The following is a 15,181-nucleotide window of genomic DNA, read 5'->3' on the forward strand; positions in this document are numbered from 1 at the left end:
TACCTGACTCTACCAAATACATAATACGCGTCCGTCGTAGGTGATGGGGTGTCCGTGAGCCGTGAGGGTTAACATGCCCCCCTTCCTGATGTAGATTCCGTCCTCGGAAGCTATTGAGTTGAAGCTCGTTCGTCGAGGTGGAAGAGCATTTGAGATGAATGTCCTTAGCCTTCTTCAGTCACTGCAAAATCAAACAACATTGGCACAGTAATTGCATTCTCATAAGTGATTAAAAAGCATATGCAGTTTTAGGTAGACACATTGATTGGTAAAAAAAATTTCAAACAATTTGTCAGCAATGAACATTAAATTGCAATGTAATCAAATGCATAAACAAATGTAAAGGTAAAAAATTAAACAAGTCTGGGGTCGCTAATTTGACGGTCGAAAGGCACTAGAGATCGAATATTAATACCATGGGTAACTTCTCAATTTTATTTGGTCAATTAAGTTGTTTAATCGCGAGAGCCAAGTATTTGATGTTCGAGGGCTGACTAGAGGCTATACCTAGAAGACTTTGTAGTTAAGCTACGATAAAAGGAATTTCTCATGAAATCATCGCCTGACTGATTACCTTTTCGTTGACCCCCCAAAGTCTTTTCACATTGATTCAATTATGATGTGTGTGCTTATTTTGTATATATGCCTTGGGTTTTTTGCTTTTCAAGGAAAAGCGCCCACACTGGGAACCTCTAGGGCTCTAGTACCATAGGCGATACATGTGAGTGAAGTACCAATTTAAGCAGGGATTTCTCTTCGAGCTTAAAATTTTACATTGTGGCACTTTGATTTTTTGTTTGTTCATTTTCAGCATTTTAATTTTGTAACTTTGGGGGGTCATATAACACTGTTACCCTCCCCAGGCTCATCACATTAGTAAACTCCCTTTATAATACTTAAGCTAAAGGTCAATAGGGTTAAGCCCACTAGAAAGCCCTAGTACATTTCACACAATGCTGCCTAAATGGGAGTAAGAACCTAAGTAACCATTGCTTATTAGGAAGGCATTCCCCATGGTATTAAGAGAAGATTTCTAATACCTAGCTTGGTCAAACTAGCTTAGTCGGACTGCTTGATTTTTAAACCTAGACAAGTGATTATGACAAAACATTACATTGAATTAAATGTTTACAATGCGCTGAATATTATGCTACCAATCACAATCAAAGCAAACAAACATGGATGCAAAAAGATAAGGGCAATGCTAATGGACATAAAACACCTGTTTGTGTTGATGGTCGCGCTTGATTTGAAGTGTGAACGAGAGAAAGGTTCCATGAAGGTCCAAATCCTATCAATAGCAACACGCTCCTGTACACACTAGCTGGAAACAAAAGGAATACCTCCAGGAGGCACATTAGTGGGAAAAGAGAACTTCACTAGTCTCTCAACTCTAAAACAGAAACACTCCTATCGTACTAATCTTACCTACCCTCCATCACTCAAGTGATGAGGATCAAAGGTGTTTTATGGCATAGGTTTCTGTTTCACTGTACCAGATGTGACATGTGTAGGTCTGAGTCAATGTTTTGACTTTTAATGTGCATACTCGTTTGCTAATTGCTCTTGCTCTTTTTTTTTTTTTTTTGGTGAGTATGAAGCTTTATATGTACATTCCCTAAGATTGGGAGATATAGAGGTCAGAGAGAAAGGTTGAGAGGGAAGCAAGTGAATGATGGATGTCCACAAACACTCCCCCCTTCCTTGGGTAGATCATACCATTTGAAATGAGCTTGTCACCCTTTGAAACCAATTGTTCCAGTTGGTAATAGGTGAGGATTTTTGCCAGTAGTTTTCTATTACCCTAGGTGCCTCGTCAAGCTGCAAGGGTGGTAAGGTACTCTCCTAGGATCGAACTTGAAGTGGTTCATCAGGTGATTCTTGAACACTGGGAGGTGTGGATTCTTTTGTAGCTTCATGGAGGTCCACTACTATAGATGGAGGCTGTGTAGAAGCTTTTACCTCTATGGATGTATTACATGAGGAGCTAGAAGCTTCATGGGACTCCCCCCTTCCTGAGCTAGGTGGAACAAATCGTTCTTTCTTTGGTACCCAAACTAGCTCGGGAGCGGGTGTGTAGCATTCTGTGATTTTTTTCTTTCCACGATCATTGATTCGTTTTGGAGCTACGGGATTGGGCTCACTTGGGTAAGGTGATAGGTAAGAGCACAATCTACGTTTTGGCACCCAGATTTGATCATTTCCTTGATAGTAGCCTTGGGCTTCCAATAGTCGTTTAGGGATCCATCGCAACATTTTCTTACTTTTCTTGGAGCGAGTGGTACGTTTCTTACAAGGCTTCTGTTTTTTAGCACTAGTTATGGTCACTAAAGAAGCTTTAGGGACCCACTTGTATGTTTTCTTCGTTACATTAGGATGAGTCTTGTCGGAAGCGATATGCATTGCTTGTAGCATATTTAAGGGTATAGGCATTTCATCCCCCTCAAGTGTTACCCAGGTCGTCCCCCTATTTCCCCAAGTGTCTATGGTTGCTGCTAGGTGGACCCAATCCACATTGTCTGACTCAGTCATCCAAGGTAGGATATCCATATAAGGAGAATCTTGGCCAATGTCTGTATCCTTCTTACAAGTGTAACAATATTGTAGTGGGGCCGAGTGAATTGTGGTGTTAGAGCGATGATCAATAATGGTTTTACTCCCTAAGGGGTGTACCTTACCAATCACCAAATCCACTCTAAGGACAGAGTCTTGGAATTGCAAATAGACATGATTTTTAGACCAATCATGAACCATTTGTGCTTCCCTCATGAATGGTCGTCCTAAAATCATTTCATATGACATAAGGTGTTTAGAGAAATCCATTACAATGAACGTATGTCATACCTTGTGTCCTAGAACTTTGATCTTAAGATCCTTGAGCATCCCCATAGGTTTGGCTATGGTACCATTTGCCATCTTTACCACAATGTTAGTAACACTGAGGCGGGGTTTTCCCATGGATTCCCAACAATCTTTTGTAACGATGCTAACTCTTGCACCACCATCAAGAATTCCCTTTATAGTTAATCCCTTGGTAGTGATGGGTAGGGTCGCATTAGACTCGTCGCCTTCAAAATACTGCCCTAATTCGTTAATGGGTACCTCGATCACAGACTCGTGTCCATCTAAGTCAAGTGATTGCACATGATTTTCCTCATCAATCATAATCGAGTCAGGCCTATTTGGTTGCGCAAACTGCGGTAATCCCGTTCGTAGCTCTCCGTTAAGGAATGCTCGAAGTGCAAGGAATAACTCAGGATCTCCATACAGCTTTGCTATGATCGTGGTTCGGACCTCAGAAGACATGAAGTCCACTAGTTTGGCAACATTCATTGGTATTTTGCAGGGTGTAGGTCCTTGACTAGGAACTGGTGAGGATGGAATCTCATATTCCTCAATGGGATCAGGTATTCCTTCGTTAAACATTCTTTCCAATAAGAAAGGTGTATGCTCACTTTCTGATGTCCCGTCCTCACTCCCTTCTTGGATGATACTAGATATGGCTAACGGTCAATGGTTCATGTGGGGTGGATGAACTTGCGTGGGAAACACTGTGTCATGAATTTTGACATGCATGGGTTCTGGTTCTAGTTTCCTTTGAGTCTCCTCCACTAAACCTCTTAGATGTTTCACCTGCTCAATCTCGTCTACTGGGTTTGGGTACGTCCCAATCTTCTTTTTACGATTCTTCCCTTTTTGCCCCTGCGGTTTATCTTGGGGGTCTTGGATTGGATTTGGAAACACTTGTGGTGTTTTCAGAGGCTCTTTATGGTTTTCTCTTATTCGGTTTTCATTTGGTTCCATGTTACGGTTTTCTTTGTTGGTCTTTCCCTTTGTGGTATTGGTTCTAGTCTCCATTGTCTCGACTGAATCTGAATCATCCTCGAGGTCATTCATATACACGGGGTCATCTCCTGTTCCTATGTTTGTTTTGGAACTTGGCTTTGAATTTCCCGTATTCTGCGACCTCTTCCTTCGTGTCTTCTTTTTCTTTGCTTGGATAACTAACACGATATCTCTCTCTTCGAGGATATGGCCTGGCCCTTGAAGCATGGACCGTGTAATCGCATAAGCGGGTGCGATGGGTGGTATTGGCGATGTCACACTAGCAATTTCGACCAAATTTAGGGGTGTGATTTTAGGCGCATTTGGGTTATAGGGGCATTGGGCAATCAAGTGATCTATGCCACAACGATTACATGTGAGTATTAGCATTGCAGACGTGCTCCCTTGATTCATTTGCATCTGTGTAGCATTCTTTTGTAGCCTAATAGGGAACTCCGCTGCTCGATGTGGTCCACCACACTCGTAGCATTGAAGAGGTGGCCTCCTAGCCTGGGTGTTGATATTTTGACCTCTGGATGCGAGAGCAGCAGCTTGATAAACCGGCTTGACTTGCCCCCAACAATCTTCCATGTAGTATATAGGACACTCTTCCAATGTATCAAGTCCGTAGGCAATACTAGTGTCTATTTCCTCCTCATAGCCATCTGCATAAGCATTAGATGGCTCGCAACCCACTTGGTTCATAGGGGCGACTCTTGGATGCAGGGGCTGCGGTCCTAGCACAGGAGGTGGTAGCGGTGTAGCTTGTACAACATTTTGAGATCTAGGGACCATGTGTTGCGGTAGTTGCTCAACAGGTGGAGCAGGCATCAATACAGGAGCTCGAGGCGCATCCGTCCAGGCTACAGGTGGTCTATTTGCCATCATACGTTTGATCATTAAACAATCCTTAGCTTGGTGACCATACCTACCACATGCGTTGCAAGTTCCATTAAATTTTACTCTAAACGTAGGGCACTCACTAGTGCTATGTGGACCTAAGCAAATGGAACACCATTGTTGCTCCCTTCTTGGATACATGTGACTATTTTGAGGGGGTCGATTATCCTTAAGAGACTCTTGGATTGCCTTGGTGAGGTCTGTCAAGAATGTCTCAAATACCTTTGGCTCATTGGCAATGGGTTTTGCAGTCATGGGTTCATACTCAATGGCTTGTGAGCTAGTGGATCTCGTGTCAGTAGACACCCTCATGCCTGCTATCATCAAGTTGTCCTCTAATTGGATTGCATTGGCAGTGACATCTTCCCAGGTTGTGATACCTCTAATCACTAGTCCATTATAGATTCCTTCATTCCTCAACCCTCGAATGAATCGATCAAGCAGTTGGTTATTGTTGAAGTGCTCATTTACAGGGCAGCGAGAGTTTAAGTGCTTTAGACGACTAATGAAGTCCCTTACTGACTCTCCTTCCTTACGTTCGGCCTTCTGTAGCTGAGATGCTACACCCCAAAGCACACCTTCTCGTATGTACTCCTTTAGAAACAACCTTCGAAGGGTAGGGTAGATTGTTTTCTCGTCCACCCTTAGGGTTCTATACCAATCTCCAGCCTTTCCACTTAATGTCAAGCTTAAGGCATTGCACTTATGTAGTTCGTTGCGTTCCCCTAAGGAATCACATACTTGTTCAAACACTTCAATGTGTTTTCTAGAATCTTCGTCCCCATTGAATTTTTGCGTGAGTTTGGCAATTTGTACTGCCTTACTTCTAGGCTCTCTATCAGATGCATGACGCATATTTTCCGCGATACATCGACCTATGGTTTGAGCAAACGCTGCCAAGTCACCTATGTGAGGAGGCAGGGCCGGTGGAGGTACTCTTGGAATCATATGTGGGAGAGGGACGGGTACCGGTCTTGACATATGTGTGGATGATGCAGGATATGGAACATAACCGGGCATAGGTCCACTCGGATAAGGGCTAGGGAGCGGCACTCGAGGAGCATAAACAAGTGGTACAATTGGAGGTGTGGGGGCCATGTGTGCATAAGGGGCTAGAGGCACATACGGTCGAGGCCCCATATTAGGTACTACGACACTAGGTAGTGGCACTGCGCTAACCGTAGATGTCATCGGTACATTCTCTGTCAGGCTTATCCCTGGAGTGAGCACTGTGTTTTCCTTAATAGAGGGTTGAGCCAAGTTAGGGAAGCTAAAGTTGTCGCTCGGAGGCTCATATTGCATAGAGACCCCAGGTGAAATGACGTAAGATGGGTCCATGGGGCTCATTAGAGGAGTCTCCATTTGTGATAGAGTAAGCTGTTGAGCCTTGCTCGTATCCAGAAATCTCATGGGGCCAGATGAGAGTATATTTACCCCTCGGTTTTGCCTTTCTGATTGAATAATGCCATGGATAACATTACAGATCATTTTCTGTTGATCTTCGAGGCTCGTGGCACTAGAGGTGGATCGTACAATCTCTATCCATCCTACATGGTAGGCGTGGCCAGAGTGTAGATCCGTCAACACCTCAGTGTGGAGGTCGTATGTCCAATGATCATTAATGAACAATCCTTCTAGAGTCGACGTGTTAACGGTTTCTTGTGAGGTAGAAGCAATGTTTCTCCCCGTGGTTTTACTTGTCACCAACGGTACTCTAGAGGGAACTTCTGAAGGAGGCAGCTCAACAGGGCCTTCTTGGTAAGAAGTTGGCAGGATATCCACATGGACACTCTTTGGTGGTGTGGGGTCCACGTGCAATGTGAAAGGAGAGTCCACTTCCCCACCCCCTTCGTGTGCTTCATTTGCATCAGGTTCCGAGCGAGTAGCTCTACCTAATGTTTCCATGAAACGGCTAAACATACTAGTACTAGGCTGTGGAGCTTCGGGAGGTGCATGGCCTTCTCTCTCAGTGTTTTGGGTAAGGTATGCTTCCATGATTTCTGAGTCGGAGAAGGAATCACTAGCGGCTATTTTAGGGTCTTGGGTGGTGCTACCTTGTGTCCCCGCTGAGGGTCTAGAGCTATCGTGGATGGGTAATGGGTGTCCGTATGAACAGAGGCACCCTCAATATGCTCGTGTTCTAGCACCCGCCCAGAGCGTAAGTGCATGTGCTTTTGATACCCTAAGGTGTCAAAAAGCTGCTCTAGGAGGCCTTGTGACTAGTTTTTTGCGTGTTTTTTGTTTGTTTTTTTGCTAGATTTTTTAGAGCGTGTCGTGGAATGGGCCGTGTGATAGCTCGAAACGAGCGTATCGTTAGGAGGGACGCGTTGTGCTTTACAGCCTACCGTTTGGTTCTATTTTGCTCCAGAAAAGCCCGAAACAGTCTTTTCCTAGCTGGGGAACTAGGCTCCAAATAGCAAGTCTAAGGGTGCAAGTGGGAAGAGAAAGGAGGAGAGTGGAGGACGTACTTGTCCCACATGCTCTCATTCCCTCTTGAGGGGGTAGGGTATATATATAAGAGTGAGTCTCGTATATATCAAAAGGACTGAGGCCTGGGCCTGGGCCTGGGCTTGGGCTTGGGCTTGGGGAAATGATCCCGATCCCGATCTATCTTTTATACAAACCAACCCGTCCGTTTTTATACCTCACGTTTTTTATTTCCTAAAAATTTAACCTCCCCCTCACTCACGTTTTTAAGAAATGATCCCGATCCCGATCTATCTTTTATACAAACCAACCCGTCCGTTTTTATACCTCACGTTTTTTATTTCCGAAAAATTTAACCTCCCCCTCACTCACGTTTTTATTTTTTGGAAAAAAATTTATTTATTTTTTCAAATTTTTTTTTTCAAGATTTTTTTTTTTGGTACGCGTTTTGGTGCGCGTTGACCTCATCTACCTACTTTCTGTCTCACCTAATTACTAGCCTGCTTAATTAACTAACTGTGCGTCTAACTGTGCATAAACCAGAAAACACAGAAAATACAGAAAATTGAAACTTGATAGAACTGTGCAGTGCAAACCAGAAAATGCAGAAAACGCAGAAACGCAAGAAATGCTAACTGTGCAGTGCAAACCAGAAAACGCAGAAAACGCAAAAAACAGAAATCTCCACACAACTACACACACTCATTCCCTACCTTTCCTATGATAGAAATTGCACCACAAGAAAGCGTAAAGTGCTTAACCGAGCTTAGTGTAGGGCATTACCCCGGCAGTGGTGCCAAAAATGTGCACTCCTTGCCGCACTGTCGAAGCAAGGGACTTGCCAATACACCGTGTGCGAGCCACAAATGGCTCCAAGCACACAACAAGCCTAAACTAGCAAGCTCAAGAGAGCAAAGGGTGTGTCACTCACCGCTCTACGCTCGCCTTCGTGGTGGATTCCTCACCGCGATGAAGAAGAAGCTGCAGTCATGCCGCGCTCAACCGCTTCGCCGCCGTCGTGCCTTCGTAATGTTCGATCGCACACACACTCTCCCTCTCTCTCTCTCTCTCTCTCTCACACACACACACAAGGAGGTGAAGAAGAAGAAGATGGAGATGGAGATGGAGCAAGATCACTCTTCTATTGCACAAATGAGAGAATGAGTGAATTTTAGGTTTAGTTGGCTTTTATATGAGCTCACCCCATTCACACTTGGGCGCCCATGCTTAGCCAACTAATCCCTTGAATGTCCCAGTTAGAGTGCGCCTCTCATCGGCGATCACTCTTACCCTTTTCCCATTGGTCCGACAAGCCCGGTACCTGACTCTACCAAATACATAATACGCGTCCGTCGTAGGTGATGGGGTGTCCGTGAGCCGTGAGGGTTAACACATTTATGCTAAGAATTGTGTAAACGGCTTCCCTAAACCATAAATAAGTAACTAGGTAACCCATATGTGAAGCATCAAGCACAACTGACAAGAGGACAAACCATATGTAAAATTTGTGTTTTAAGAGAAAAAACGCAAACAGACTTCAGAAACGGCTTACAAACATGCCATTTGTGTTTTTTGCTTTGCATATGGATTGTCCACTTGCCTATTGATGGTTTGAGCAAGTTGTATCCATTCTTGCTAAGAAGGTAGACCGTTTTTGAAATCCATTTATATTTTTAGTAGGAATAATGCAAACAAACTTTAGGAATGGCTTGCTAATTTGCTGCTTGTGTTGACCTCTTTGCATATGACTAGTCCAAACCATCAATAGGAAAGTGGGCAAGCCATATACAAAGCAGCAAGCACAAATGGTAAGTCTAAAAGCCATTTCTAAAGTCCATTTATGTCTTTTCTTTTTTAAATGCAAACTGACTTCAAAAACGCCTTGTATACTTGAAATTTCTATTTTCCATCTTGCCCTAACCATCAATAGGTGCAAGGGAAAACCATATGCAAAGTGACAAGTCAAATGGAAAGTTTTCTCACTATTTCTGAAGTCCGTTTGCATTTTATAAGGACCTTAAACATAAACAGACTTCAAAAGCGGCTTACACACTTTCCATATGTGCTTGTTCCTTGCTATATAGCTTGTCCACTTGCCTATTGATAGTTTGGACAAGCCTTCTAGTTTGGACAAACCTCTTTGCATATGGCTTGTCCAAGCCATCAATAGAAAAGTGGGCCAAGCCATATACAAAGCGGCAAGCACAAATGGTAAATCCGTAAGACATTACATAAGTCCGTTCATGTCTTCTCTCTTCTAAATGCAAAAGGACTTTAAAAACGACTTGTATACTTGCTATTTCTATTTTCCATCTTGCCCAAACAATCAATAGGTGAAAGGGAAAACCATATACAAAGCGGCAAGTACAAATGGCAAGTTTGTACACTATTTTTGAAGTTCGTTTTCATTTTATAAGGAACTCAAACATAAAAAGCTTCAAAAGTAGCTTGTACACTTGCCATATGTGATATATTGTTCCCTGGTATACAACTTGTCCACTTGCCTATTGATAAGGGAACCTATAATTTTTCTTGCACTCAAAAAGGTTGATGGGGCCAATAGCCATGACATATATATGGAGCACTTAGGCCTGGTTCAAATGATTTGGTGGCATTATATCTGGGGGGTTCACCTTTTAGACATGTAAGTTACCATGTGAGTTCAAATGAATGGGTTTTTTATTTATCAAAATCTTTAAATTTTAATAGGATTATATTGATTGAAGGGGTTTTTTAATTGATTTTAGAGAAAAACTCGTAAGTTTTTGAAGAAAAAGGGGCCATTATATTACCTTAACCATGTAAGTAAATGGGTTTTTTTAATACCCTTCGAACATACGTTATATGAATAGTTTCTTAAAGGTGCACCCCCCGAGCATTATATGTCTAGCGAAGCTTACTAAATATGATTTGAGGAAAGGAATTGAACACCTCTCCATACACACTAGCTTTTGAGTGACCCCCCTCTCTCTCTCTCTCTCTCTCTCTCTCTCTCTCTCTCTCTCTCCCCCCCCCCCCCCCCCCCCCCCCCGCCCTCCCCTAAAAAATGCACCTCTATTGCTTCCCCTTCCAGTGTGGAATGTGGACAATCCAATTCTTCAACTTTAGGCTATTATTGATTGTGCCGTGAGAGGTTGACAATGGCCTATTCAAATGAGGAAATTGCATCAGCTATCCCTTGGGATCCATTAACATTTATAGAAAGGACATACCACTTGCAGGGATTTCATTAACATCATCACGAATACGTGATCACTTTAATAATGTTGAGTGATCACATTTTAAAATATGTGATCATATTAAATATTCACTTGACTTCTCTTTAACCTATAGAAATTGTTCAATTCAATATGCCCATTGGAGTTTTTTCATTTCTTGGTGGGCTAGATTTAGCATTCTAATTAAAGTTTCCTCATGGGCCTGTTGAGAAACATACATACCTCGATCGGGTTTTGGTGGGTTGTCACATCACCACTTATTGACTTTTTTGTTATCACGTTAATTTTGTGAATGTGATAATAAACATTGTGATAATTTTCTTTTTCCCGTGATCACGTAAATATTAAAGCCCTGGTCACTTGCAAGTGGAAGGTTTTAGAAAATCCTCTGTTTACCACTAGTATAAGGTAATTATGACCTCTCATTTTACGCTTATAAGATCTATAGTGAAAGAAATTAGTATACTCTCTATTTTACTGATAAGGTTTTGTATGGTTCTTTGGAAACACACTATGGAAAAATCTTTTGTGTAGTAGAACTCTCTTTTGTGTTTTAAAGCATTAATTTTTAAATACTATAAGAGAGAACAAAAATCAAGAAGTACTCATTAGGTAATCCTCAATCGAAGCTTGTGATTATAGTGTATATAAACTTGAGGCGATTTATATGAAATGGGCCAAGGTTTTGTAATATCTTTCAAGTGATATTAGATAAGAATGTTGGCCGCTATTGTATTCATCAAACTCTCTATCTATATATAATATATGTCAATGGCCGGCAAAGTGTGCTATTGATAAACTTCATAGATAGAATATATGTTTCTCTACATTCAATACATCTTCATATCTTCTCCTTCCCCTTTCTTGTCCCCCTCTAATGAGGCTTTTATCCCACCCCCCTACTTATAAGTCTTATAGAAGGGCCATTTAAAAAACTGCCCTCCTGCACTTATATGCTATGATAAATTTTGCATGGTCGATTTCTTGGGTTGGAAATAAGCCCAGAGGAGTTAGAAGAGTAGGCTTGTCATTGTTGCCAAGATGGTCTGACCATATATTTAGCAAGAAATTAGATTTTAATTACAAGATGCTTGAGATACAATGGACCTTAAGGAGCTTTTACAAAAAATAATTATGCAATGGGTGCTTGAATATTTTTATTGATTAAACTAGCTACTTAGTCTCTACCTAAAGAATTACTTTAGTCCCCTATATTACACTTGAGAAATAATGTGTTCAAAGCCTCTTCAACATTTTGTATTGTTGAAAATCTAGATTCAAAACAAAACCTTGCAAAAGTGATAAACGGTCTCCAAGGCTACTTATCTTTTCTCTTGCATTAGTTTCTCAGTATCTTCTATCTGCCTTATTCAACCAAGAGGCTTGTATACGTATGAAAGTTCAAAATATGTGGTTAAGAAGTTTGGCCTCTAAGGTGTCTCTTATCTTAATTTCTAGACAGGATGGAGAATCAAACTATCTTTACATAATATTACATTAATTAAGGTAATAATTAGCTATAAAATGAGAATTAACATATCTTAAACTATGTTTACCTCTTTGAAAACATTAATTACACTTAAGCATGTAGTAACCTCAATTCTAACAAGTTTGATACACATATTCCGTAGCATTTTCATTTTTGGTAACTCAAATAGTGTGTGTCACTTGGAAATCTCTTAAATTTGTTTCATTGAGTTTTATTAGGATGCCATCAAACTTATATGTTTATTTTGTGGATTGTTTCAAGTTTCTTTTCGTGAATTATTTTGACAAGCACCAAGTAGAAGAAGTTAGATATTTTGCACTTGGAAGGGACAAACCCATAGCATTGGTCAAACTGCTGAGAGGAAAAGGTAAAATATAGCGTGGAGTTCAAACATAGTAAATTACCATTTTGAAAGTAAATTGATTTACATGTGGATTGATCGATAAATACATTATGAAAAGCATAATTTCTTGCTTTTAGTATTCTAACTTGGAAGCTCTTGGTGCTTTTTCTTAACTTTAAATTTTAGGATGAATTTAAGAGATATATAATGGCAGAAGGTAATTAGCTTATTCGCACTTGCTGTTACTACAAAACATTTTCTGTCAATGCTTTAGAGCTGGTTTTCATCCGCAAATATTACTTTGAAAGTTAGCATTCAAATATGAGGTTCCCTGTAAGTATGCAAGGGGCTTGTCGATCTCTGTGAAAATGTAACAAGCCATGGTGGCGATGCCCACCTTGGCAATACTAGACAATCAAAAAATGGAAAAACGTCATTGGAGTGTTACATCAAGAGCGGCAGCAATAGATGGTCTACTCACATTGTGACTTACCTCAACATCATGACCTTCTGCGAGGGAGGCACCGCATATCTAGCTAGGTACGATTGGAGGCCGGGACGCCGGCCCGGTGGGGGACCGGTGGTCCCTTGCACCCAATCGTACCTAGCTAGGTATGTGGTGCCTCTCGAGCAGAATCTCATGATGTTATGCATTGTATGAAAAACACTGAAAAAGACTCCATTTTCCTATATGAGAAGCTTTCTAAATCTTCTTGTGGTATTAAACAGTACTTTATTTTCCTATAGTGGATGGAAAATGGACAAGATGATATTTTGTAGAGTGTAATTACAGATGCCAGTTAATTAGTCTTTCACGGTGTTAAAGATGGTATCATTATTGTGAAGTGCAGGTAAGGCTATCTGTGGGGAAAACGAGTGGTATTTTTTCACCCCCAGGGATCGCAAGTATCCAAATGGAGCGAGGCCCAACAGAGCAGCAGGGTCGGGCTATTGGAAAGCAACGGGCACGGACAAGCCCATCAGCACGTCCATGCAGCTCATCTGCGCCAACAATAATGGCAGCAACAATAATAATATGCATTTGGGGGGCTTCCAGGCGCACCATCAACACGTAAAACTGGGAGTGAAGAAGGCCCTGGTCTTCTACAAGGGCCGCCCGCCCAAAGGTGTGAAAACGAACTGGATCATGCACGAGTATCGTCTGGCACCGGACCCGTCCTCCTCTAAGCCGCCATCCTTCTCAACACGGCGCTCCCTTAGGGTAACTCTGAGAGAGAGAGAGAGAGAGAGAGAGAGAGAGAGAGAGATCATATGTATATTGTATGCGTGCATTATCTTACGGCTTTCATTCTCCGCTGATTCCTGGTTATTGTGGAATATCGCAGCTAGATGACTGGGTGCTTTGCCGAATCTATAGAAAGTGCAGTCAAGCTTCCCGGGCCCACACAGGCAGCGAGGCCAACTCGTGTGTAGAAGAGGTCCTTGCAGGCTTGCCTGATCATGAGCAGCATAATCTGCAGGCCGACGAGGTTGATGCAGCCAGCGTTCACATTTACAACCATACCCGCCAGCTGCCCAGATTTGGGTCATTGGGCAGGCTCATCATGGGCTCCATGTCCGACCCCTTCCTTGATAGCCTTGTCACCGACCAAATCTCCACCTCCAACCATGTGAGCCACCAGCAGATAGTTGGTAGCCATCTCCCCACTGATCCCCAATCCTCTTGGACTAACTTAGCTCACCTAGACACCAGCCTCTCTGCCTCCACTATCAATAACCCTAATTCCTTGTTTGCCCGTATCGACTCCGATCCTGCCCACAAGAGAAGTCCCTTGGCCACAGCTCCCATGACCCTTACGAATGTTGATAACATGGCCCTCAACATTGGCTTATCTAGTATATTCCCTTCCATGCAATCACATCAACACCACCACCCACAACAACAACAACAACAACCACAACAACAACAACAACAACAACAACAAGCTCCATGTGATGATACAAACACAAGTGGAGGTGATGTTGCTGATAGCTCCAACATAAGATGGCCATTTAGTGATGTTAGGTCAAAGTTTCCATTTGCTTAATCACTTTCCAAGTACTGTTTAGACACTGTTACCTTGGTTGTCAGCCCATTGAATCATCATTGCTCTTTATACTTGGAACTAAAATGGCAAGGCCTTGAAGACCATGTACATAGAGTAGCACTGAAAACTTGCATCAAAATTCATGATTAGCTACAATATTATCCTGAACCCCCTACAGTTTAGAGCATTATACATCAGATATTAGAATAGTGCCAACCTGATTAGGTATTTTCTACTCAAAAGCGTACATACTCGGCATCTATTCCTTTCCAACTAATAGTGGAAGATGAATATGTTCTGAGCGGTGCATGCGCATAATTTCAACTTATACATGATGAATTTTTTTGAGTTGAATCAAATTATGTTGAGCCTCCCATTAGCTTCAATCTTGCATAAGTGCATGATCTATATATATGTACGCCTTTCTCTAGAAAGGTCTATTTTAGAACTTGAAAAACAAATGGAGTAATGTGAACAAAGGTTTGATAAACAAGCTACAAGGTTTCTCCACTTGTAGTGTGCTATTATATCTCGAATGGAGCCTCAATGCGTGGGATTGTTAGAAAAAAGTTCTTTAAGCTGTTGCCCTTCACGCTTTTTCAACTAATAGGAACTCCATGATGTATTTCAGACAAAATTCTTTGACATGTAACCACCTATGAAAATCACCATTAATATGTATCCAATTTATTATAAAATAATCTCCTAAGATCTCATCCAAGAGATATTTAGTGTAGTTTCCTTTTCGTTTCTACTCTATTCACCACTTGTTCACTAATAATATATATATATATATATATATATGATTGTATACAAATATTAATATTAATAGATTATATATATATATATTTGTCTATTAATTAATTAATCTATTTATATACAAGCATTTTATGTGAGGATAGCTACTACCTATCCAATTTCTCTTAACATT

At 41.5% G+C, this 15,181-nt stretch overlaps 1 protein-coding gene across 1 annotated transcript in view; it reads left to right on the forward strand.

The window, feature by feature from the left end:
- The window catches only part of LOC147463977 (NAC domain-containing protein 2-like), a 36,646-nt gene extending 21,738 nt beyond the window's left edge, over nucleotides 1–14,908 (forward strand). Inside the window, exons 2-3 of the mRNA XM_086492146.1 lie at nucleotides 13,054–13,424; nucleotides 13,549–14,908. Coding sequence (XP_086348272.1) covers nucleotides 13,054–13,424; nucleotides 13,549–14,250 — 1,073 coding nt within the window. The 3' untranslated portion in view covers nucleotides 14,251–14,908. The remainder of the gene's footprint in view (nucleotides 1–13,053; nucleotides 13,425–13,548) is intronic.
- Nucleotides 14,909–15,181: the final 273 nt, after the last annotated feature.

The sequence above is a fragment of the Adiantum capillus-veneris genome, chromosome 2 (assembly GCF_014529385.1).
Source record: "Adiantum capillus-veneris isolate H3 chromosome 2, ASM1452938v2, whole genome shotgun sequence".
NCBI lineage: Eukaryota > Viridiplantae > Streptophyta > Polypodiopsida > Polypodiales > Pteridaceae > Adiantum > Adiantum capillus-veneris.